We start from the raw sequence: 22,996 nt of genomic DNA, 5'->3' as shown, positions 1-22,996 counted from the left end.
TGCAAATATCGCGCGCGGCGGGGCCGCGGGGCCAGCCGGGAGCGCAGCCGCAGCGCCACCCCGCGGCCGGGCGGGGGAGCGCCGCCGTGCGGGGCGCGGCCCCTTTAAGAACCCCGCGGCGGCGGAGGCGGCGCGGGGGGGGATTTAAAGGGGCCGCGGCCCCGGGGCTCCGGCAGCCGCCGAGCTCCGGTACTAGGGGCTCCCCCCTCCCCTCCCCGCACCCCCGTGACCCCGCCCCCCGCGGCACTCCAGGGCGGGGCTCCCCGCGGCCCCGCCCCTTGACGTCACTTCCTGCGGGAGGCGCGGGGACGCGGAGGTCCCGGTGCCGCCGCCTGTGTCGGGCCGAGCGGGCCATGGTGGTGCTGCGGGGCGGCGTGGGCCCTGAGGAGCCCTACCCGTGAGTGCGGGCCCGGGCCCGGGGCCGGGGCCGGGCGGGCCGTGGGGCGGCTGGGGCCTGCCCGTGGGGCGGCTGGGGGCCCGTCGGGCCCGGCCGCGGGGCCGTGAGGGGCTGCCCGTGGGCCCGGCCGCGGCCTCCGCCCTCCGGGCTGTCAGTGTGGCCGCGGCTCCGTCCCTGTGTCCCCTCTCCCACCCCCAGCACCCGCCGGTTTCCCCCGCGGCCTCCGGGCAGCGCTTGTCCGCGGGCGGGGGGGAGGGGCTCCGCTTCTCCGGAGGGGGCCCCCGAGGGCGCCGGAGCGGGGCCGGGGGGAGCGGCGGGAGGTGGCGGCTGCGCTGCCCCGGGAGAGGTTTTGCTCCACCGACCTGGAGCAGGAAAGCGCCTGGACCTGGAGGCGGCTGTGTCAGAGGGAGGAGGCTGTGATTAGGATAATGGGCTAATTAGTGTTTACCCCAGCCGAAGGTCACGGGTGCTTCCTGGGGACACGGGCACTGGAGAGGTGATGTGCCGTGGGGGAGCCGGGCCCGGGTCCCGGTGGGTGTCCCGGTCCCGGTGGGTGTCCCACTCAGCCCGCGTGCCAGGGCTGCTCCCGCCGCGGGGGAGCCCCGGCTGGGCTGGGGGTCGCTGGCCCTGCCAGCGGAGCCCCGAGGCCGAGCCCACCGCTCCCAGCCGGGGGTCGCGGAGGGCCCAGGACGGGGCTGCCAAGAGCCGGCCGCGGAGCAGCTCTGCCCGGCGGGGTTTTCTCTTCACCGATGCTGCGGTGCCGTCTGGCAGCGGTGGCTTGGCTTTGAGTGTCGGTGCCGTGTCCTGCTGGCTAAATGATAATAACAGGAACTGGTTAAAAACCTCCTGGTGGGGAACAAGGGGCTTCTTGTTTCTCGCCTGGAAATGAGAAGTGGAGGAGAAGCCACTGGACTTTCTGTGTGGTGGCCCTGGAGCTGTGGAGCTCGTCTCCGTGGGGTCAGTGTTTGCTCCGGTCCCCAGGGAGGGAGCTCTGCTGGGACCCCGCTCCCTCGGGCTGGCAGTGGCCGTGGCAGCCTGGCCGAGCTGCAGCTTGCACGGGAAGGGATCCCGGCGCTGAAGTTACCGATACGGGACTGAAAGCGGAGCTCATCCGAGACCGGCTGCTCGCTCCTGGCTGGGCACCCAACGCTGTAAAGCCCGGCTCTGCTGGCGCAGGCCTAAGGTCACTGTCACCTGTGAGTCTCCCCGGTTGGAAATGAATCCTGCAGCTCTGCCGAGCGCCGGCGGGCGGAGGTGGCAGCGCTGAACGGCAGACGTGGCAGCCGCGCAGGGTGCCGAGGCGGGGTGCCAGGCCCGCGAACACGCGCCGGGCAGCCTCGGCACCGCCGCAAACGGCCCTGGAGGCTTCGGGGAGCGAGAGGCGCGTGCGGCTCAGCAGCCCGTTCTGCTGCCGAGGAGCTGGGGCTGCGCCTGTCCCGAGGCCCAAGCCTCGGTGCAGGGCAGGGGAGGGCTGGGCTGGGGGGGGTCCCGGCAGCACTGGGGGTGCTCCCACCCTGGTGACACTTGCACAGCTATTTTTGACATCTTTTTTTCCCCCTCCAGCGGAGGCTGGAGGATGAGTCCTCCTCATTGTCCCACTGCCCACTGAGTTAGGGCTCCCCCGGCTATGGAAACAGGGTAAATATTTACTGCGCCTTGCCTTGGACCCCTTCTCTTTGAAGGGCTTTTTCTGTGGCACAGCCATCCCGGGGCCCCACCGGTGAGCCATGACGGCTCCTGGTAGTGCCAGGCTCGTAGCTGCCGAGCTCTGTGTACTCAAACCTCCGAACTGGGGCCGGCGGTAAGGTGACTCCCTCTATTATTTACTTTTTTTTTTTTAACCACCTTCGTATCAAAACTTGATCTGCAAGTCCTGGTTGCTCTCCGTTTGCAGCTTGGGTTACAGCTCCCCACCCGCCTGTTAGTCACCGCCGGGGATACGTGCATCCCTTTTATTTCTTCCGGGGCCACCTCTGCTGCTGTTTTCTCTCCAGCTGGAAGGGGGAGAGGTGGTTTTTCTGCCCCCCAGCAGCAGAGGCCCCATCACTGCCCCTGTCCAGGGGAAGGGAAAAAAAAATCAAGGCTTTGGCGTGGGTAAGCAGCTGGCTGCCTTCCCGGGCTGGCGCGCCGTAATCGGACGGCACAGCCTGCTCTGCTCTGGCTGCTGAGGATGGCTGTGCCAGCTCCTGATTGCGGTGCCGGGTATCCCCCGAGCTCCAGGGCGCTGGAAAGGAGGGGACACAGTAGGGACAACCGTGGCTGGCGAGGGCACGGCCCCACAGAAGGGGCGAGACCTTGGTGCTGCCGTGGCGGGGAGGACAGCAGTCAGCCTCGGTCAGCCTTGCTGCTCCCCTCCCAGCCCTGCCCGTACGGTTGTGTGGGGGTGCTTTGTTTTGGTGGTGTTGGTTTTCTCACCCACCTTGTGCTGCACTAAAGGAAACCCACACAAATCGGAGGGGAAGCTGCGATGCAGAGACCTTAGCAAGCGGGCAAAGAAGAAGTGAAAAGATAGTGAAACTTCCTGTCTTTGGAGGAGTTTTATTGAACTTTGAAACCAAAGCGGTTGCATTAAATTCCCAGTGAGCTTCTCGCTCATCACTCGGTTTAATTTTCACAGGAAATCATCTAAGTTTTATGGTCGTTCTTAAATTGTGCATGTGTCTAAGTAATGCCCTGACCATAGAATTGTTATTAACAGAAGACAGACACCCTTGGGTGTACCCGGGAGCGGTGCAGTCTTTCTCCCGGGGGCTGCAGCTTTATGGCAGCGAAGGCTCCTGCTGCTGGGGCCGGCAGGCTCGCTGCCCGCTCTGGGTGGTGCTGGGGCGGCCGGTGTCTGCTCCGGGCCCCGCCGGCTCGTGCTGCGCAGCAGCTAGTGGTGCCGCACACCGGCCACGTCCCCAGAGGATGGAGAACCAGTGAAACCAGCCCTTGCTGGGGCAGGGGAGCGCCCAGCTCTGGGGGGGGCGGTGGGGAGCAGCCGCAGCAGCGTAACGGTCTGGAGGGAAGAGCCAGCCCAGCCAGTAATTATATGGCCAGGGCGGGTGTTACCGCTGCCTTCGATGATGGGATGATAGGGCCCGTTGCCGATCGCTGCGGAGGCCACGTGGCAGGACGGCGCTGGCCGCGCCGGCGGCACGCTCTGGCTGGGCGATGGCGAATGCGAGGTGCAGCGGGTGTCCGGCTGCATGGGGCACGTCCAGGTCCCTCCCCAGCCTCTGCAGAAACGAATCCCTTCGTTTTGCCTTGCGTGCTGGTGGAGTTAATTACCCAGAACATCTAGCTGCTAATGCACTGCTGCTTGAAACAGACCAAATCCTTGGAGCGAGCCCTGGTTCAGCAGCGTAGCGTGCTGTGAGGCTGCTAGCTGTGAGCGGAGGGGTACAGGGCCCTGTGGAGGAGGATGCCGTGCTTATTGCACTAACGCTGATGGCTGATGCTCTGGCCGTCCCCATGCAGCTCCCTGTCCTCGCGCTGCTGTAGCTGCCCCAGGCCCTGGGGGTCTCGGGTGGGCTCAGTCCCTTCTGCCGTGTCTCCCTGCAGGAGGATCGAGGACTGCCTGCCCCCGCTGCAGGACTCCCCGTCCAAGAGGTTCTCCCCCTCCAAGCGAAAGCAGTATTATATCAACAAGGCCATACGCAACTCGGACCTCATCCCCAGGGCCAAGGGGCGCAAGAGCCTGCAGAGGCTGGAGAACAGTAAGGATCCTGCGCTGACCGTTCCTGGGCTGGGTCTCTTCCCCAGGGCGGGTGGCCGCTGCCCCTAAACCCTGTGCTGCGTGGCAAGCAGGAGGGGTGCTGGGGGCGCAGGGCCTCTCCGAAGGCACTGCCTCCCCTCTCAGGGGCTTTGCTCTTCCCCCCAGCTCGCTATCTGATGACACTTCTGGAGCGAGACGAATGCGGGAGCGACGAGGGAGAGCTCGCCCACTCCGCCACCCCGAGCATCTTCACCGAGGCCTGTAACAACGAGACCTACGTGGAGGTAGGCGCAGCCGCCCGCCTGCCCAGGGCTCGCTGGGGAGGCCCTGGCACGGCACATGCGGTTCTGGCAGTACGTGGTGTCCATACCTCGTTCCTCTGACCCAAGGAGCCCTCTGCCTCCCTGGCCTGAGCTGCTGTGCCCTAGCTCCTGCCTGGTGTCGGAGTCGGGGCTAGTATCTGTGTGCCCGGTGCCTGGCTGCCACTGCATGTGCCGGGGGGAGATCAGGTCCCGGGGCCCCTGGTCCTGCAGCCTGTGGGGTGGGGGATCTCCACAACGTGTGGTGCGAGGGCTGGGTCCTGCTCAGAGCCTGGCCAGGCTGGCTTAACGGCGGCTGCCGCTGCCCCTGGCAGCGCCCGGAGCACTGCCGAATGCCCCGACGTACCGCGTTGTACCTGCGGAGCGACTAATGCTGGGTGAGCTGCAGCACTTCCTCCGAAACAGGCCCCTTGCCAAACCCCTCTGTTGCTTCACACTGCCCAGCCGGTGTTGCGATACCAGCTCTGTAACTGGGCGTTTTGAAATTTGTCTTCTCTCCTGTTTGATGCTCAGGGCTTTGGCTGCAGAGCGACCTGCGTGGTCTGGGTGTGCGCTCTTGGCTCTGCAGAGCTCTTCTCTCGCTCATTCAAGCCAGGCTTAGGAAGCCTGATGTACACCTGGGTTTGAGGCTGGATTGCATGGATGGGCTGTTGTGTCAGCACTTGGACTCCCAGTAACTGTTAAAAAACCACCTTTGTATGTTGGCTCCGAGTGTTAAATCTGCATCTCCTCCCTAAGCGGTTGTTACAAGCTGTAATGGACTATCAGGAGCTGGAGAGACAGGGAGAAAGGTCGTCATTGCTGTGGCTCCTGTCTGCCGTGGTCTGTCTCGGTGCCGGCTGGGGCAGCGTCGCAGCTGCCGAGCTCTGCCCAGCCCCGCTCATTCCCCTCTGCGAGCTGCTGTTCCTGCTCTGCCTGCGCCGTCCCTGGGGACGGGTGGGTGAGGAAGAGGAGGCTCACAGGGTGCCACGTGGGGCTCTGAGGGTGGCCGTGCACTGCTGGGTGCTCCCTGGAGACACCTCTGCAGTGGGACCCGGCGGCTTGTGTTGTCAGATCTGGAATGACTTCATGAACCGGTCGGGAGAAGAGCAAGAGCGAGTCCTGCTCTACCTGGAGGAGGAGGCCAGGAAGAAGCACAAGAGGAAGCTGCCCGACAAGAACGAAGACAAGTGGAAAGGTGCTGGGAGGGGACACTGGGTGGGGAGAGCCTCTCCCTTTACTCCCTTGCATGCGTTTTGGGAAGGGTGCTCTTCCCTGAGGGCTGCATCCTGCTCCCTGCGCCCTCCGCTCGTGGCTGGGCCGGGGGATGACTGAGCCGACCCCTCGGGTGCTGCAGCAGGGGGGGTTATGCCCGGCAGACCCCCCCATGGACCCGGGAGGGTTTGTGGGAGTCAGGAGTGGCTGGGGTGACGGGCACAGCAGCCGTCCCCTGATTGCAAACCCCCAAATCTCGGCACCCTCCAAACCCTCCTTGGCTGGGGAGGGTGTTGCTGGTCTGGGGGTGACTTTGTGCAGATCCAGGAGCAGAGGAGGTGCCCGGCTGGGGTCCTCTGGGGTGCTTAGGGGGAGGCTGGGCTCCTTCCAAGAGGTGATGCCGTGCGGCTGCGGCCAGAGCGGGTGCTGGGGATGTGAGCCGTGTCCAAGCCCCTTCTGTCTTCTCTCCGCCGGCTCCAGAGCACCCTGCCTACACGCCCAAGGAGTGCTTCCAGCGCATCAGCCGCCGCCTGCGCTCCACCCTGAAGCGGGGACGGATCCCCATGGTGAGCCGGGGGCTACCGGGGGGCGGCGGGGCTGGGGCAGCCAGCACCCCACGTGTGGCTTCGTCCGGAGCCGTGTCCTGGGGGCTGTCCCCTGACCTCGCGCACAGGCGCTGAGCCAGACGAGTGCTGAATTTCAGATGAGCTCCTGGGGAACGTGCTCCAGTTCTCGTATGACCTCTGCAGCGGTGGCTCATTGCAAACAGACATTCAGCTCCCTGTGCAGATGGGTTTTCCTGGCTCAGTTCAGATTTTTCTGGTAGTTACAGGACATTTTTACGTGGCAGTTTCCCAGTCTCCACTCGATGAGCAGCAGGTGACAGGGGAAACCCGGCGTGTTTGCCCACAGGGGCAGCAGTGGAGTCTTTGGGGTCTTCAGAGTGGTCCACACAAGGCTATTTGGAAAAACTCAAACGCATTTTGAAAGGGGTAAAACTGCATAAACTGCTAAGCAGACAATTAAGCCTGAATGGAGAGGCAAGCGTGGCCTCGTGCCGCCTGGCTCGGGGAGCCGAGCTGCCACGTGTGGCCCCTGCCCTGCCTGCCCAGACACTTGTTCTCCTGGGCCCCGGGGGTGCCCGGCTCCCTGCTCCCTCTTCTCAATGGTGCTGTTTTCCTGCTCTGTTTGTTTTCCTTGCTCTAATTAGTCTCTAAAAGCAGCCTCGGCTCCTCCTGCCCGCTGGCTTCTGCTCAATTTGTTCTCAAATGAGACTCGCTTCTGCTGCTTGTCTCTGGGGTCACGGTGCTCTGGAGAGCTGCATCGAGCTGATCTTTGCCTGTCGGGAGAAAAGGAGGTGCAAGGCATGAGGCTTTCCTGGCTGCCGCCGCTCTGAACATGGGAGACGATGCCAGCCGTTGGCACACAAAGTACGGAGTTGGCAGGGGCCGGATTCTTCCCTGCCTCGGGGGCTGGAGAGAGGAGCTGTCTCCTTTCCTTGTGCTTTCCTGCCGTCTCGCATCCAGATGACTTGCCTGGGAGCTGCTGGCGGTAACTCATGGGGAGTCGGAGGCCCCGTCGTGCTGGGGCTGCGCAGACGTGGCAGGGGAAGGCGGTGGTGGTCACAAAGCCCCTGTGGCTCTGCCTGGCCCCGGCTGGGGCAGCAGCTCCTCCAAGGCAAAACGCGGGCGCTTGCGAGGGGCGCAGAGCTGTGTGGGGCAGGTGACTTTGCCCACGTTGTGGCACACCCAGCGAGCACCGGCTCCCCTCGCCCGGCTCCTTGCTCGCCTGTTGCTGCAGGGTCTGAGCAGGGTCCGGCCACCGCTGCCCTCCTCGCTGACAGCCCCTGCTTCTCCTTGCAGGGGACGCTGGAGGGCCTGGAGGAGGAGCTGCTGGCCTTCTTCTCCGTCACCCCTCACTCTGTCTACACAGCGCTGATGGACAACAGGTATTTCTCTTCCTCGGGTTCTGTGGGTTGTCACTGCTCCTGCCCCACGGAGCAGGGGCCGGTGGGGGCCGGTGTCCCGAGCCACGCTCACCCCACGTGCGGGGGTTCCCAGCTCACAACTGCCATGCGCACAGGGTGCTCTGCCTGGGTTCCCTGTGCCCCAGCCTGCGCCCCAGAGCTGCCCCAGGCTGCAGAGGGGCTCTGGGAGCAGAGGAGACCCCTTGGCCTCCCCTCGGCCAGGCTCCGGTCTCCGTCTGGGGACGTTCGCCTGGCCCGGCCCCTGCGGAGCCGCCAAGGGAGGGATGCTCTGGGGGATCCCTGCACAGGGGCTTGTGGCACTTTGTGCTCCCCGTCTCTGATCCGTGGGTCCATGGGAGGAATGAGGGCAGGGCAACACTCGGGAGATGCTGGTCTGAGACACGTCGGCTCTAACTCTGTCCCCCATCTCCCCCAGCTTCGAGCGACTCCTGCTCCATGCACTCTGCCAGTACATGGACCTCGTCTCTGCCAGTAAGAGCCTCGTGTTTGTTTGTTTGTTTTTGTTTTTGTTTTTCCCTTCTCTTCATCACTATCTCTCCTCTCCAGCTCAGCCTCTTCCTCCCTTCCTCCTCCCGGCCCCACCTTGTGCTGCGGCTCACAGATAACCCTGCTCTCCTGCCTCCGCTGCCTGAAGCTCCCTCGGGAGCCTCGGCTGTGGTCACACCGCTTCGCCAGCACTGGTGGCGGGTGGGCAACATCGGCCACTGCCGGGGGCTGAAGCCCAGCAGCCAGGGTGACGGCCAGGCCCAGCTCTGCCTGGGGATGTCTCATTCGCAGCAGCGCTACCATTTCTCCTCTTGGTTCTGGGTTTGGATGGCCGCTCGTGGGGCTCCCCCTCCTGCGGCTGCTGCCTCCTCCCGCAGAGAGCGGCCATGCCCGCACCCTGCCCGTGGGCTTCCCTAGAAGGTGGTGTTGCCAAGGCAGGGGAGGAGAGGCACCGGGCTCTGTCCCTGTGGAGGAGTCTTCGCTGCTGAGCGTTTCATTAGCGGCTGCTTGTGGAAAACAGCACGAGAGCGCTAATGATGTGAAGCGGAGCCCGTGGTGCCGGCAGGGACGCGCGGAGGGGGCTGGGGATGTGGGGGCAGTTGTCTTCTTCGCAGAGCACGGGGGAAGCAGGGAGGAGGGGAGGTAGCTGGGCTGGGAACGCCGTGTTTGGGACCCACGGAGCGGGGGACAGGGGCGTGCTAACTGCTCCCTCTCGCCCTCAGGTTCAGACATCGAAGGGAAACGTCAAATGAAAGTGAGCAACAAACACCGCGTCTTCCTGCCCCCCGAGCTCCTGCTCTCAGACTACCTGGGGCAGATGAGCTGATACCCCCGAGGGACGCCCTGCCCCTCGCTTGGTGCGCTGAAGGCTTCCTTCGTCTGCTCCTGGCCTCTCCCAGCCCTGCCGTCCCCTCAGGTCTGGCTCCCCTTGCCCGAGCGGGGTGCGGTGCAGACCAGCTCTCCCCCTGCGCCCTCCTTGAGGGGCTCGTCCCTTCCCCTCCTCCAGGAGCAGATGCTTGGTGGTGCAGAGCCGGGGGCTCGCGGCTGCGCCCGGCCGGCTCGCAGGGCAGCGCCGCACTCCCCTCGGGATGCCGGGACTCACGCCTGCGGGGCGGCAGGCAGCGTGGCCCTGCCAGATATCGCCGGGCGTGGGCGAAGCAGGTGCCTATCTGCTGTGCTCGCCCTGTTCCCCGGGTTGCAGTGCTGCTTCCCAGGCAGAGCTGCTCTCCCTGGAACTGTTTGTGTGTCTATTTATAGCCCAGGTGCTTTTAAAAATAATCGGGCTGGGCCAAACCCACCTCTGGCACTGACGCTCGTGGGGTGATTTTGGTCCAGATTTTTCTGTGGTGAAACAGCTCCTCGCGGCTGCCGAGCAAACGCTGAGCGAGCGGAAGAGCCTCGGGGCCCTCGCGTTTGCGGGGCAGGGGCCACACTTTGTCCAGCACCCATAGCCCTGTGCCCGAGATGGGGTGTTTAGTGGGGGGGGCTCAGCCCCTGCCAGCCCCCTCGGGCAGGATGCAGCGTGGGGAGCTCCCCACTCCCAGCTCCTGGGTGCTCTCGTCCCGCAGGTGTTTCGGCAGTGCCCTGTTCCCTACCTCGCGCACCAGCCTGCGGCACGCGGACCTGCCTGCACCACAGGGCCCCGGGCAGTTTTTAAATGTAATATAGCCTGTGTTTTTTATTGTGTGTGTGTGTGTATATTTACGTGTGTGTGTGTGCTGGAGGAGCGCAGCTCGGTCTCCATCCGGGCCCTGCGCTCTTGCTGCTTGCCCACGGCTGCTGTGGGGGCAGTTTGTGGGTCTCCCCGTGTCCGGGATGTGTCAAGGGCAGCTGAGGAGCCCTGTGGGTGGGGGCCCTGCTCTGGCCTGGCCCCTGGTGCCGCGGGGGACTGCCGGAGGTGTTGGACCCCCTGGTCCGGGAGCGTCTCTCTGCCTGTTGCGGCAGCACCCCCAGCCCCTGGTCACCTGCTGGGGGTCTTTGCTGGTTGCCAGCCGTGAAGACACTGACCGCCATTAACCGAGGGGACCCGCGGGGCAGGGGGAGCTCCCCTGCACACCCTCGTTTTGCTTGCGCGACTCGGGCACGGGCGGCCTTCAGGAACAATAAACCACGGTGCTCCCACGCTCCGGCTCTGTCTCTGCGTGGGGAGGGGGACTCGGGTGGGTGGGGGTGGCGGGGTGGGGGGGGCCCCCCCCGGCACCGCCCGCAAAAGGCGGGTGCCGGCCGGCCCCAAAAATATGGAACGCTTCACGAATTTGCGTGTCATCCTTGCGCAGGGGCCATGCTAATCTTCTCTGTATCGTTCCAATTTTAGTATATGTGCTGCCGAAGCGAGCACGGATCTGAGTGCCCCCCCGACGGTATTTAACGTTCCGGAGTGCAGGCATATTCCGGACAGGGCGACGGCTCCTCCCGGTGCAGATAAACGCGTTGTGGGATCCCCCCGGCACTCCCCCTCCTCCCGCTTCGCTTCGGCGCACCAAAATCTCTCCAAACCCACAGGTTATATTTGCTGTCGCTACCCCGGTGGGTTCTGGGTAGGCGTCCATGCAAATTAGAGCCACTGACTAGCTCCTCCCGCCCAGCACCGAGGGCCCCCGGCTTAGGGGTGTTCGCAGCGGTGCCTGAGCAGCGCGGGGCGCAGGCGCGCGGCGGGCAGCCCGTGCAGGAGCGGGGCGGGGTCCTCGTGAGCGGCGGGAGGCGGCGCGGGCCGGTGAGTGAGGACGCTCCCGCCCCGGTGTGACATTCCCCCCCCGCCGTGGGGTCGGTGTCCCGGCGAGCAGCCCCCCCCCCCCCCCCCGCCTCCCCTCCTCCCGCCGACCGGCGGGGCCTCACCCCTGTGCCAGGCCCGGCTTCCCCCCGCCGTTGAGGGGCAGGCCGCGCTCCCCGCCCCCGTCGCGGTGGGCTCCGGGGTTTCTCCCGGTGCGCGGCTCGTCCGTGTCCCGGGGGTCTCCGCTCCGCACACGCACACACAGCCACACCCGCTCCCCCCTGGGGGCTGGGGTCCCCGCTGGCCCCTCGGGAGCGCGGGGCTGATGCCCTTTCCCCGCCCGGGTGCCGGGGGTTGAGGTGCGGCGGGGCCTGGGCGGATCTCGGTGGGGGAGCCGGTGTAACCGGGCCTCTGCGGCCTGTCACTGGTGGAACGGGCTGTTTCTTGCTTCCAGGGAGGAGTGAGCGCCTTTTCCCTCCCTGCGGAGTCCCAGGGCCAGCGGCGCAATGGACTTGGCGTATGTCTGCGAGTGGGAGAAAAAGCCGAAAAGCAACCACTGCCCTTCCATCCCCTTAGTGTGCGCGTGGTCCTGCCGGAACCTCATCGCTTTCACCACAGACCTCAGAAATGAGGAGGAAAAAGGTACGGCGTGCCTGCGGAAGGTTGGGTAACGTCTCCTGGAAACTCACAACGGGTTTAGGCCAGTCCTGCCGTCAGGAGCCGCTGGGCCAGTGGCCTGTGCTCTGCTTTGACCCTAAAATCTCTCAGCTGCACTAGTCAACACGAGAAACTTGTGCTCTTCCTTTTCCTTCCATGCCTTAGATTTAATGGCTGTTTGGTTCGCTGGGGAGTTGTTCTCACTCTGCTAAACCAGGGCAAGCTCTGCTTTGATATCTGGCACCTCACCCGAGTTGCCAAGCACAGTTGTTATCCTTCTCAGAATTGCTTGATGGAAAATATTTTATGTTTTCCCCTGCATCAGCTGAGGCTCTGTGGGTTTAGAAATGCCAGCTGGGTAGCTGGTAACGAGGGACAGTGATTCACTTCTCTTTTTGTGTAGATCTCACCCATATGGTCCATATCATCGACACTGAGCATCCGTGGGACGTCTATTCCGTTAACTCTGGCCATGCTGAAGTCATCACTTGTTTGGAGTGGGATCAGTCAGGTGAGCTTGGATTGAATCCCTTCTCGTTACCCCTCGGTCCCGCCGTTCGTGTGCGTGCGTTTCCTAAAACGACGGTACAGGATTCGTCGTGGAGAGGGAGTTTGTCCGTCGCTTCGCAGCCTTGGTTGTCTCCATTTGAACCGCGCTGGGGTGCTTTGGTTTCTCAGTTGATTTTTTGGCTGTACCCCCTGGTCCTTACGAGATGCTGTTGTCGTAGGCTCCAGGCTGCTCTCGGCAGACGCGGACGGCCACATCAAGTGCTGGAGCATGACCGATCACTTGGCCAACAGCTGGGAGAACACCGTGGGCAGTATGGTGGAAGGGGACCCGGTTGTGGCCCTGTCCTGGCTGCACAATGGCGTGAAGCTGGCTCTGCACGTGGAGAAGGTTTGTCCCAGCTCTGCTGGGGACCCGGTCAGGAAGGCTCGGGTCGTTAGCAAAGGACTTGGGAAACCCCTGCCTGCGTTTCTCTCTGCTCTGGGCTTCCTCCATGGCCTTGGGCAAGTCGAGTAGGGGAATTTTTCCAGTCAAAAAGAAAAGTCAGATTCCTAGTTCCTGCTGAATTTCAGTGGGGGCTGGGTGCCTTGTTTCTCTTGGCGCTTTAAACGTGTCTTCCTTAGTCTGGTGGTTTAATTTCCTTGGCTGTAGGATGGAGATAAAAGCATTTCTTTGCCTACTAGTAGTGATTCAGAAGAAATGCATTCGAGGTCCGGAGGTTTGATGCAGGGATTTGGGAATGGGAGCCATATGTGTACGGAGATAAGGTGCTTGTTTAGAAACGTGTCTAATTCTCTCAGACTCAAAAAGAGCAAGTCTGCCAAGTAGAAGTTACCTACTTACATTTTTTTTTTTTTAACATTAACTCTTAGGCTGTCCCACAGAGAGAAGCCTTTCCCTCTCTTTAGTACTGGAGAGCCCGAGGCCCAGGGACGTAAAGGGTTGTGCAGCGGGTTGGTGTCGGAGCGGGATTTGGCCACAGAAAGGGAGAGGGGGTGTCGGTCTTCCAGGTTCGGTCTGCATAAGTGAGGTCGGAGCTCTGTGTCTGGGATGCTCCCAGAGCTTTGCTGGGGGGCTGGTGTGTTCCTGCCGCTGCCTGCACGGCTGGAACCGCTCTGGCGTGGGGGCAAAGCGGCCTCTCCAGGGTCACGGAGCAGAGTTGGGCGTGTGAGCTCGGTGCCCTGCTCTGACTGTTCAGCCCTGCAGACCACGCTGCAGCGCCTTAACGAGGAGAGCTCTGCAATCGTGAGCGCGTTGCGGATATCGGGTGCAAATGTCTCTGTGTTGTTGACCTTTGTTCGCAGTCTGGAGCGTCGAACTTTGGCGAGAAGTTTTCCAGGGTCAAGTTCTCTCCGTCGCTGACGCTGTTTGGTGGGAAGCCCATGGAGGGCTGGATTGCTGTGACCATCAGCGGGCTGGTGACCGTCTCTCTCCTCAAGCCCAACGGGCAGGTGCTGACGTCCACAGAGAGCCTGTGCCGCCTCCGCTGTCGCGTTGCCCTGGCAGACGTCGCCTTCACTGGTGGGGGGAACATTGTGGTGGCCACGTCGGATGGCAGCAGCACCTCCCCTGTCCAGTTCTACAAAGTCTGCGTCAGCGTGGTGAATGAGAAATGCAAAATAGACACCGAAATCCTGCCTTCCCTCTTCATGCGCTGCACCACGGACCCTGCCCGCAAAGACAAGTACCCAGCAATCACTCACCTGAAATTCCTTGCTCGGGACATGTCAGAGCAGGTGAGCATCTGCTGTTAAAGCAAGTAGGAGATAAATGAATAGCAAGGAAATAGCTATTGGCTTCCCCACATGGCTCTGGAGGTGAACAATCGTGTCCTGCAATGCCCTTTGCGTTTCTAGCTGCTGTTTCTGGAAGTGCCGCTAGTTCAGCTTCGCTGTCAAGCAGGCTGCACTTAAAAGGCCTGGGGGTGTAATGGCTCAGCCCTCCCGTGCGTGGAAAAGCAGCCTGAAAAGCCCCGTCCTTCGTTAGCCTGATTATGCTTTGCTTTGTTTATTTTCCGGATCTGGCACTGGTTGTTAGGGGAGCTCTGCTGGGCTGTCCGGGAGGTTCTGGGATGTGAAGTCTTTCATCTTTAGGTCTCGGCTTCAAAGCAGCCCCTCTCCAGAACACTTAGAGCTCTTCATCTGTGTGACTTAATTTAGTAGCTTAACTGTATTTGCCAGGGGATTGATAATACGATTCTGGAAAGCTAAGTGATTCAATGAAGCCTAACCTGTCTTCTGTCTCCTCTGGTTAGGACAGAGTGCCTTGTTGGAGAACACAGTGTCTGCTCTGGCTTCAAAGTCAGTTCGGTTCCTGCCCTTTCCTTTACGTTTAAGTTTGTGGTGTATGTGAATGGCATCGGCAGGTCACAGGCTTGCGAGGGATGAAATCGTTTGTGATGTGGAGAGGCACAGGCTGTGATGACACACGGCAGAGTTCTGCCTCTCTTTCCTTCTAGCTGGAACTAGGGGCTTCACCGTTACGTATTGCTGATACAATCCTCTGCTTTTCGCTAGTGGGGTATAAACTAATTGGGAGAAGGAGCCTCAAAACAGAGGGGAGAGGGAGGGGCGGAAAATGCAACGGGATGGTGTCTTTCCCTGCTGTCAAGTTTGTGCATGTGGTTGCAGTATGGGTTTCTGTTTTGCAGGTGTTGCTTTGTGCCTCCAACCAAAACAGCAGCATCGTGGAGTGCTGGTCTCTGCGGAAAGAGGGCTTGCCAGTCAATAATATCTTTCAGCAAATCTCTCCTGTGGGTGAGTTTCTGCACCAGATACTCTTAAAAATAGGAGCACGGTCTAAGTGAAAACGCAAGACAGGTTCTCAAATCCATTATCGCATATATGGGGTTATCCAGAATCCCATATTTATTTTTGAGGTGTTCTCAGTCACATGCTCTATTCCATCTGTTTGCATCTTAGGCGACAAATTGCTGGTTTCCAGGAAGTGGTTTGATTGTTACTTTCACTCAATAAAAGACATTTTCTGTGTTATGCTGCGCAACTGCTCTTCCTGCTGAGAACCGAGTGAGCTGAGCCTTCTAGAGGAAAAAGATCATGCAGCAAAGCTAGTTTAATCAAGCTATCCAGTCTGGATGGTTTTTTCACCTGATTGCAGACATAACAAAATCAAATCTATGCCGTTTGTTCCAGTGAAATATAAAGGATTATTGTACGTAAGGATTTTTTTAATCACCACCAGCAGAGCCTTCCATCAAAAGAGATTTGGCAAAACAAGCTGTTGTTTTGTACACTTCAGAAAAAAAAATAGGGAAATATACCGGTCTGGTAGAATGAACAAATAGTCAGTGCTGGATCTGTAATCCCACTTAGTTGGGGAGTGTGGGCAGAAATTGGGAGGGGTGTGTATTTTCTGATCTCCTTGGGGAGAGATGTCTCACTTATTTACTTACTTTTCAAAGTTGGAGACAAGCAACCCATGATACTGAAATGGCGGATTCTTTCTGCCACCAATGACTTGGATCGGGTTTCGGCTGTGGCTCTGCCGAAGTTGCCAATCTCCCTGACCAACACTGATCTGAAGGTGGCGAATGACACCAAATTCTTCCCTGGATTGGGTAAGGAGTTTCTATTGTCTTTCTCCTAAGTATGTAGCTTTTGCCGGAAACTTTACTTTCTTCAACTTCTGAACTGTAGCTGAAGTAAGAATGTGGAACAAACCGTATGAAATGCGGATAGGAAAACTTTCAAAGACATGGTGTCTTCCTAGCCATCCCATTTTGTTTCCGTGGAAGGAAGCATATCACTGTGAAACGTTGACATGGCCTCCAGACACGAAGAGGGCTGCGAGCCCACAGCCTTTTGGGTGCTGTCTTGTTGCCACATGGGCTTTCAGTGGTGGCTGCTTCTCCGGGCGAGGTCTGGGTTATAGCGGGAGGAGTCGCTTGCTCAGCCTCGGTTGCCTTCTCTCCCCAGGTCTGGCTTTGGCTTTTCACGATGGCAGCGTTCACATTGTTCATCGCCTGTCCTTGCAAATGATGGCCGTCTTCTATGGCTCTTCCTCCCAGCGCCCAGTGGACGAGCAGACTATCAAAAGGCAGCGAACCGCTGGGCCCCTGGTTCACTTCAAAGCCATGCAGCTCTCCTGGACGTCTCTGGCCTTGGCTGGCATTGATAGTCATGGGAAGGTATTGTGCTCTGTTATGGGGCGGGGGGGTGAGTTGTTTTCATCCAGGCTCTCTCTAAGTGGCAATGGATCACTCAGGAGAACGCTGGGAATGTTACTTCCAGCTGTGTGATCCGTGTTAAACAAGAAGGGATGTATCCCGTTACTGCAGGAATTCTGTCGTTGGGTCAGGAATGAGCTGCAGTTGGCCCTGTGTTGTGTTGTAGCTTTGTGGAGTGTTTTCGAGCCAGTTCTTGACACAGGTTTTCCTTTGCCTCCTCCATTCAGCTGAGCATGCTTCGCATCTCCCCCTCCATGGGCCACGTGCTGGACATGAACATGTCCCTGCGTCACTTGCTGTTCCTGTTGGAGTATTGCATGGTGACTGGCTACGACTGGTGGGACATCCTGCTCCACGTCCAACCCAGCATGGTCCAGAACCTGGTGGAGAAGCTGCATGAAGAGTATATGCGCCAGAATGCGGCCCTGCAGCAGGTCGGCGGGAGCGGAAGCGCCCTGGCTGGCTGCAGAGGGTGGGCACGTGGAGAGGGCTCAGGGACTGGGAGGAGGGAGCAGTAATTGCCGGTGCTCAGAAGACAGACGGCTCTAACTACCTGGCTGGGCTGTCTCTGAATACTCGAGCAGCACTTGAGGTGTGTAGAACCTCCATTTAAGCAGTATTCATTTTCACTAACATTAACGGCTCTCTACCTGTTGGAAACTTCTGGTGAGATGGTTAAAGTCTATTTTTGGCAGAGATTCTGGGAACAGTAGCACTGTTTGTACATGCACAGAACAGTATTCACTATTCCTGTCATTCATGTGGCAGAAACAGCAGAGAACAAAGCAGCTTGCTTTAATGAGCTTGTTCTAATTCTGCCTTCTGTATTTTGCCTGGTGTCCCTCTGTCAATCAGGTCCTCTCCACGCGCATTGTCGCCATGAAGGCATCTCTCTGCAAGCTCTCCTCCAGCACGATAGCCCGTGTGTGTGACTACCATGCGAAGCTGTTCCTGATCGCCATTAGCTGCACCTTGAAATCGCTGCTACGCCCACACTTGCTGAACACCCCGGACAAGAGTCCCGGGGACCGACTCACCGAGATCTGCTCCAAGATCACAGATATAGGTAGTGATTGCTCATAACATCTGGCACTGCATTCTGAGTGTTTTGCATCGGATCATTCCCCTTTTAGGTTCGATATAAAGTGTCATGGTCTCATAGTAACTCCCTGGGTTTGAGGAAGAGGAGGGTGACCTCTCTTGGCACCACAGGGGCAGGGGGTGAAGTTTGGATCCATCTTCTTCCTGAGCCAGGAGATGTCTTGCTTCTGTTTCAGACATTGACAAGGTGATGATTAACCTGAAGACAGAAGAATTTGTCCTGGAGATGACCACGTTGCAGTCCCTGCAGCAGCTCATCCAGTGGGTGGGAGATTTTGTGCTCTATCTGCTGGCCAGCCTTCCTAACCAGGTGAGAGCCTGGGGTCCTGAGAACAGACAGACAGGAGCAAAAAAAAAAATCTGTGTGCGGTGTTCGGGTGGATTTAGCCAAGTCACACACGACCCCGGTGTTCCTATCGAAACAGGCACTTGGGAGAAGAGTGTAAGAAACAGCAGAAATACAAAATGGTCCTTTCTGTGCCCGTCTGGGCGTCAGTGGTGTAGCAACTGGCAGCCGCATTCAGAGAAGCGGGCTCGGTAGCTGCACGACTTGTTTAAACTTTTGATGAAGCTCTGTACGCCTCTGACCTCCACGGCATCCTCTGGCAGCAAGTGCCGCCGGCTGTGTAGTGCTTGAACAAAGGAGTTGTCTGAAAACGGAGCAGTGGTTCCGGCAGTGTAAGTCCCAGGCTCAGCTGTTTTTTCCCTCTGCAGGGCTCGCCTGTGCGGCCAGGACACAGCTTTCTGCGAGACGGAGCGTCCTTGGGCATGTTCAGGGAGCTGATGGTGGTGATTCGTATCTGGGGACTGTTGAAGCCAAGCTGCCTCCCCGTCTACACAGCAACCTCCGACACCCAGGACAGCATGTCCCTCCTCTTCAGGCTCCTAACTAAACTCTGGCTGTGCTGTAAGTGTTTGCCAGTTTCCCTGAACAACAGAATCCTTCCTTAATGTGGATTGTGCGTGAAAGGAATAATTGCAGGGAGTAACTTCTGAGTGGGTCTGTAGTGTGTAGAAAGGGCAAGTACAGCTGCCAGGTTTATTGTTTTCTGTGCTGTGTTGGCGGACGGAGGAGGAAACCGCTCGCAGTTCTCTTGATCTCTAAATGAGAAATTTAAGGATCATGCTGGTTCTCTCTCTTTGCTTCGTTTTCCATGCAGGTCGTGAGGAAAATCACATAACGGAGCCAGATGACACCCTGATAGACGAATGTTGCCTCCTGCCCAGCCAGTTGCTCATTCCCAATATTGACTGGTTGCCCATCAACGATGGCATTATCAGCAAGCTGCAGAACAAACAGCTTGTCCGGCTGCAGTTCGGGAAAGCTCCTGGGCTCGTTGGTCACACTGTCTCTTCCCAGTTTGACGCCTTTGTCAGGTACAGAGACCTGAAACGAATAGGTGGTGTGGTGAGAAGAGGGTGTCGGGAGGCTCTGGGACCTCTTTGCAGCTCTCGGAGGTCGGTGGGTTTGGGACGCCTGTGTTTTTTGGCTCGTCCACTTGCTGGTGTGACCCAAGAGCAGTGTGCCCTCTCTGCTTGAATTCATTTCTTAACTTGCAATGGGCTGGGAATTTAAAGTACTGAAAAGAGATGGCAAATGGAGGGGAAAAAGAAATGCTAGTCTGTGATTAGATTCATGTCGGCATGGCCTTGGATCCCATGGCACTCGATGGACTAGGCAGTCACAGCCTCCGTCATGTTGGCCACTGCAATGCAGCTCGCTGTCTTGGGAACAGCTTTTAGAAAGCGTCATTCTAGAAAAGTTCCCATTCTTCTTCCTGCCCAGGGCACCTGGACAGCCCAAAATTGATCACCTGAGGCGGCTTCACTTAGGAGCGTACCCAACAGAGGAATGCAAGTCCTGTACCAGGTAAGTGATGCAAGCGTAATCCCTTCAGTGCAGAGGAGGTCGTGGCAGAAACTCGAACTGTTCTTTTTGTCATTCAAAAGCTCTTTTAGTCTCTGTTTACCATCCTGGCTGGTATCCCAGTAACATTTCATGTTAATTGTGTCTGCAGGAGGACATGCTGTTTCTATAATAAGGCTTTTGGTGTATGGCACTACCCCTTGCATTGGAAGAAAAGAGTTGTGGTTGTGTTTAAGGCATCCCTAACCCGGAAGACCGCGATCCTTAAAATGCTTGTTGGAGAGCAGCGTCGCTGACTCGAGGTGGCTACTGCTGTATGGTTGCAGCATGGCTGTTAGATTAAAAATGCTATTACTTTGCCTGGCGCAAAGTAACCCCAGCTCTGTGAGAATTAGCTACATTCGTTGTTGCCCGTGATTGAACTGCATTTCATCTAAGGGCTGAATTGTGCGTCACGGAATAAGTATGTTACTGCTTTAACAGAAAAATCTGAGAGCAGTCAGGCTGCACAGGTAAACGGAGACCAGAATTTGGCCTGTAGGAGTCTATTAGTGACGAGAGATCCCCAGCTTGTTTTGCAGGTCTGGTCCTTAAATAAAACTACCTGTGTTCTTGGAGAGGAGCTGGTGAGAGGAAATAATCACAATATCCATGGTGCCATTTTTGGGTCGTCTTTCAAACTAGGCTTGCATTTTAAGTCCTTCTGTGCTGTCCTCTTCATCCACCCTCACCAAGGAGCCTGGATTTCAAAATAATGGTGCAAGGAGCAAACATCCATCTAATCATGGATTGAATTAGCTTTAATTATTGGTTTTAATAGAAAGTCTCTGTGGCAGATCATTTTTACAAGATGACTGTCTGCTGTTTTATGTATAAATAGCAGCTGGGGGCTGTTGGCTTGAAGACAGCCTTCTGTTCCAAGATGACCTCTCTTCATTTAAGGTAATTGCTCGCATGGTTTCAGCTGGTTTTTAGTGCTCACAAACATCACCTGCACATGGCAAAAGCTGGCTTCCTCCTCGGATTCCGTGATCCGTGCGGACGCCCCAGCAGCGCTGGCTTTTTTTCCTGGGCTTCTGTCTCTCCTGGGCCTGGCTGCAGCTCTCTGTTTCTTTCCAGGTGTGGCTGCGTTACGATGCTGAAATCGCCAAACAAAGTCACAGCGGTGAAACAGTGGGAGCAGCGCTGGATCAAGAACTGCTTGTGTGGGGGGCTGTGGAGGAGGATGCCCCTCAGCTATTCCTGAGCGCGCCGTCGGTGGGGCACAGCGGGCGCCGAGCAGAAGCGCTGCTCGGGGCTTCCTTCCTCGGAGGTGTTTGGGACAAAGGAACGGCAGATCTTCTCCCGAGCTCTCCGAAAGCGTCGTCCTGATGCTGCCCGTGAGACGGTGCCAAGCAGCTGACCGCAGTGCTGCTGCTTTTCTTGCATTGGTCTTTCTGCCGTACAAAAGAGGGGAGGGAGCTCTTCCTCTTTTGCAGGGAAGAGCTAGAAGGGAATGCCAGAGGTTTCCCTGCCAATGCCAGCTGGGGCCAAGGAGGAGAGCGCCCTGCTGCGTTTGTGTCTCTGGGCTGAGCGGGCGGAGTGGCTGGGCCCCGGCGTAAGCCCTTGCCTGGGCAGGGAGCGGTGGCTGGGGGTGAACAGGCGAAGTCCCCAGTGAAAGGGGAGCAAATACGTGGTACCTCATGTTCGTCCTTTGCTACAGGCTGCTTGGGAACGGCAGCGTGGGCTGGGTACTCCCTGTTTCCCTGTGCTTCTCCATCCTTTGAGTAAACTTGCCCCTCTGATGAGAGACTTCATCATCGTACCTATCTGTTTTAACGGAGCAATTTCTTCCCCCTCCAGAGCAGCAGGAACACGAGAGTGTTGCTGCCTGGAGCAAACCCCCCTGTTTGGCTCTCACCAAACCAGCAGCTCTTTTGTAAATAAAAGTTCCCTTAATTTTGTACAGAATGTTTGGTTTGTTTTCAAAACTTCAGTGGTCTTTCATGTGACTGTGGTCATACAGCGCGTGGCCGGGACGGCTGATGCACGAACAGAAGCGAAGCAGGGAAGCCCTGTTAATTGCATCCCTATTAGGAACGGAGCTGCCATCATTTGCAAAATTGGAAGGGGAAATCAATGTTTTCAAGCTTCTGTCAGGTTGTTATGGACACAAGAGGAGAAGACATCGAGTCATTAGGATTGTTGTAAGTCTCAGTCTGCAGACAAAAAGCCGGACACTTCGGCATGTTTGAGGAAGAGCGTTCCTGGTCTACAGCTCTGCGCTGCTCCCAAGGTCAGGTGAAAATCGCATCAGCCTTTTGCCCTCGTTTGGCCGCGCTCAGCTAGCACTGCCCTGGGCGCTCGTATTTCCTCGAAATTGCAAACTAATGGCGCCAACGTTGTTGCATCTGCTGAAGGTAGCAGCCCTGGCCCTTTGATGTTCAGAGGGATGACCCGGGCCATTGGTGCGTGCTTGCTCCGCTCTCTAAGGTCCTTCAGTTTTTAGGGTGGGCTTTCAATTGCATGAGGAGAGCCCTCCCGCCCTCCCAGCGAGTCGGGGTGTAGCTGGCTTACTGCGCAGCACGGCTTCGGGACTTCCAGAAGGTGGAAGCTCCTCGGAGCTGTTGCTCCAGGTTTGCCCGGGTGCGTGGCTGTCGGTGGCGTGTGGCCACTCGGAACCGGGCTGGAGCAGGCAGCTGCCTGCTCGCGGGGGAGCTGCCGAGCAAGACCTGTCCTGTGCTTCTGCTGAGATCAAACCAGGCTGAGGGCGCTCAGCGCCTTTCCAGAGTCAGACCTAAACATCTGTGCGCTTCGACAAAGTGCGGTGGAGATGCTTGGAGCTGATCTCTGGCTTGGCGAAATTCCTGCCCAGCCAGATGACAACTGGGTGTCCTCAGAGACCATTTACGGGAGAGAACAAGCCAATTTTTATATATTCCTTTCCCTCTGGAACTGCATTTTCATTTATTAGTGAAAAATTGAGCTGATGGCAAAGAGCTTGTCTCCCAGCTCTGCTTAATGTTTTGCTGTATGGAGCTGGTCTCTGCCTTGCTATTCTGCTGGTAATTAAGGAAAATCAAATGGCTAATTAGGAAACTACAACTTCTTATTAAAGCTCTTTTCCCCTGTAAGTAAAACTGCAATCAACCTGGGCCCTCGTTAATCTCCTTTTTCTCAGAGAACAGGTTTGGGGTTGTTTAATGTTTGATTGCTGCTGCTCGCTGTTTGCGTGGAGGTGGGACCGAGCAGCCGCTCTGCGGGAGGACAGATGCTCTGCGGGAGGACGGATGCTCGCTTCCCCGCTTCGCCTCCTGCCCGAGATGGAGCCCCATGGCTGGGAGCAGCTCCCCGAGGCGCTGGCTGAGCTCCGCTGCGGCTGCATGCGTGGCGAGGGACGGAAGGTGGGTCTTAAAGTCCAGAACCGCTTTCTCCTCCTCCATCCCCGATACAAGGGCCTTCTGCCTGTACCCCACCCTTCTCCGGCCATGTGTCCATCGCTCCTTGTCCGACTCTGCCCCGCTCCTGGGACAGGGATGCTGGAAGGGTCTCACAATTCCCTGCCACGCTGCTGCTGCCCCGCTCTGCTCCGTGGTGCCTTCGCCCTGACCCTGCTCCCTCTGAGGGCCGGGGGAGCGGGTGACCCCCGTCTGCGGGAGGGCAAGGGGCTCCTCCGTGCGGAGGTCCCGCACTGGCCCTGCCGCCATGGGGGACACAGGACAAGGACCAGGGTCCCGCCAGGGCCTGGCCGGGGCGGCGGCGGGTGCCAGCCACTCCTGGGGCTGGAGGGAGTCCCTTGCAGGCTGGGCTGCGGCAGGAGGATGGGGGCTCTGCCTCATCCCTGCCCCTCTTGAAGACGAAGAGCTGAGCCAAGAGCAGGCTCAGAGAGCCTGCAGAGACACAGGCC

General features: G+C 58.7%; 2 protein-coding genes and 1 non-coding gene across 3 annotated transcripts; 2 read left to right on the top strand and 1 right to left on the bottom strand.

Annotated features, from left to right (window-relative positions):
* The first annotated feature begins 337 nt into the window (after positions 1-337).
* On the top strand, positions 338-9,767 carry R3HDM4 (R3H domain containing 4). The gene is made up of 8 exons (XM_050910471.1): positions 338-397; positions 3,941-4,095; positions 4,260-4,378; positions 5,468-5,591; positions 6,089-6,174; positions 7,471-7,556; positions 8,011-8,066; positions 8,804-9,767. Exons 1-8 carry the CDS (start codon positions 354-356, stop codon positions 8,905-8,907), a joined length of 774 nt encoding a protein of 257 aa, XP_050766428.1. The 5' UTR covers positions 338-353; the 3' UTR covers positions 8,908-9,767.
* A 545-nt stretch (positions 9,768-10,312) lies between these two features.
* On the bottom strand, positions 10,313-10,419 carry LOC127025722 (U6 spliceosomal RNA). The gene has a single exon (XR_007767692.1). It is a non-coding gene; the product is annotated as a U6 spliceosomal RNA (small nuclear RNA).
* Positions 10,420-10,538: 119 nt separating this feature from the next.
* MED16 (mediator complex subunit 16) lies at positions 10,539-21,050 on the top strand. Its single transcript, XM_050910438.1, has 15 exons — positions 10,539-10,583; positions 11,246-11,433; positions 11,852-11,959; positions 12,177-12,346; positions 13,261-13,692; positions 14,607-14,712; positions 15,378-15,533; positions 15,892-16,103; positions 16,370-16,576; positions 16,998-17,208; positions 17,420-17,553; positions 17,958-18,150; positions 18,404-18,620; positions 19,030-19,113; positions 20,230-21,050. Exons 2-15 carry the CDS (start codon positions 11,298-11,300, stop codon positions 20,354-20,356), a joined length of 2,493 nt encoding a protein of 830 aa, XP_050766395.1. The 5' UTR covers positions 10,539-10,583; positions 11,246-11,297; the 3' UTR covers positions 20,357-21,050.
* The last annotated feature ends 1,946 nt before the right edge of the window (positions 21,051-22,996 follow it).

The sequence above is a fragment of the Gymnogyps californianus genome, chromosome 24 (assembly GCF_018139145.2).
Source record: "Gymnogyps californianus isolate 813 chromosome 24, ASM1813914v2, whole genome shotgun sequence".
NCBI classification, from domain to species: Eukaryota; Metazoa; Chordata; class Aves; order Accipitriformes; family Cathartidae; genus Gymnogyps; species Gymnogyps californianus.
This window is presented reverse-complemented; position numbering and strand designations above follow the sequence as displayed.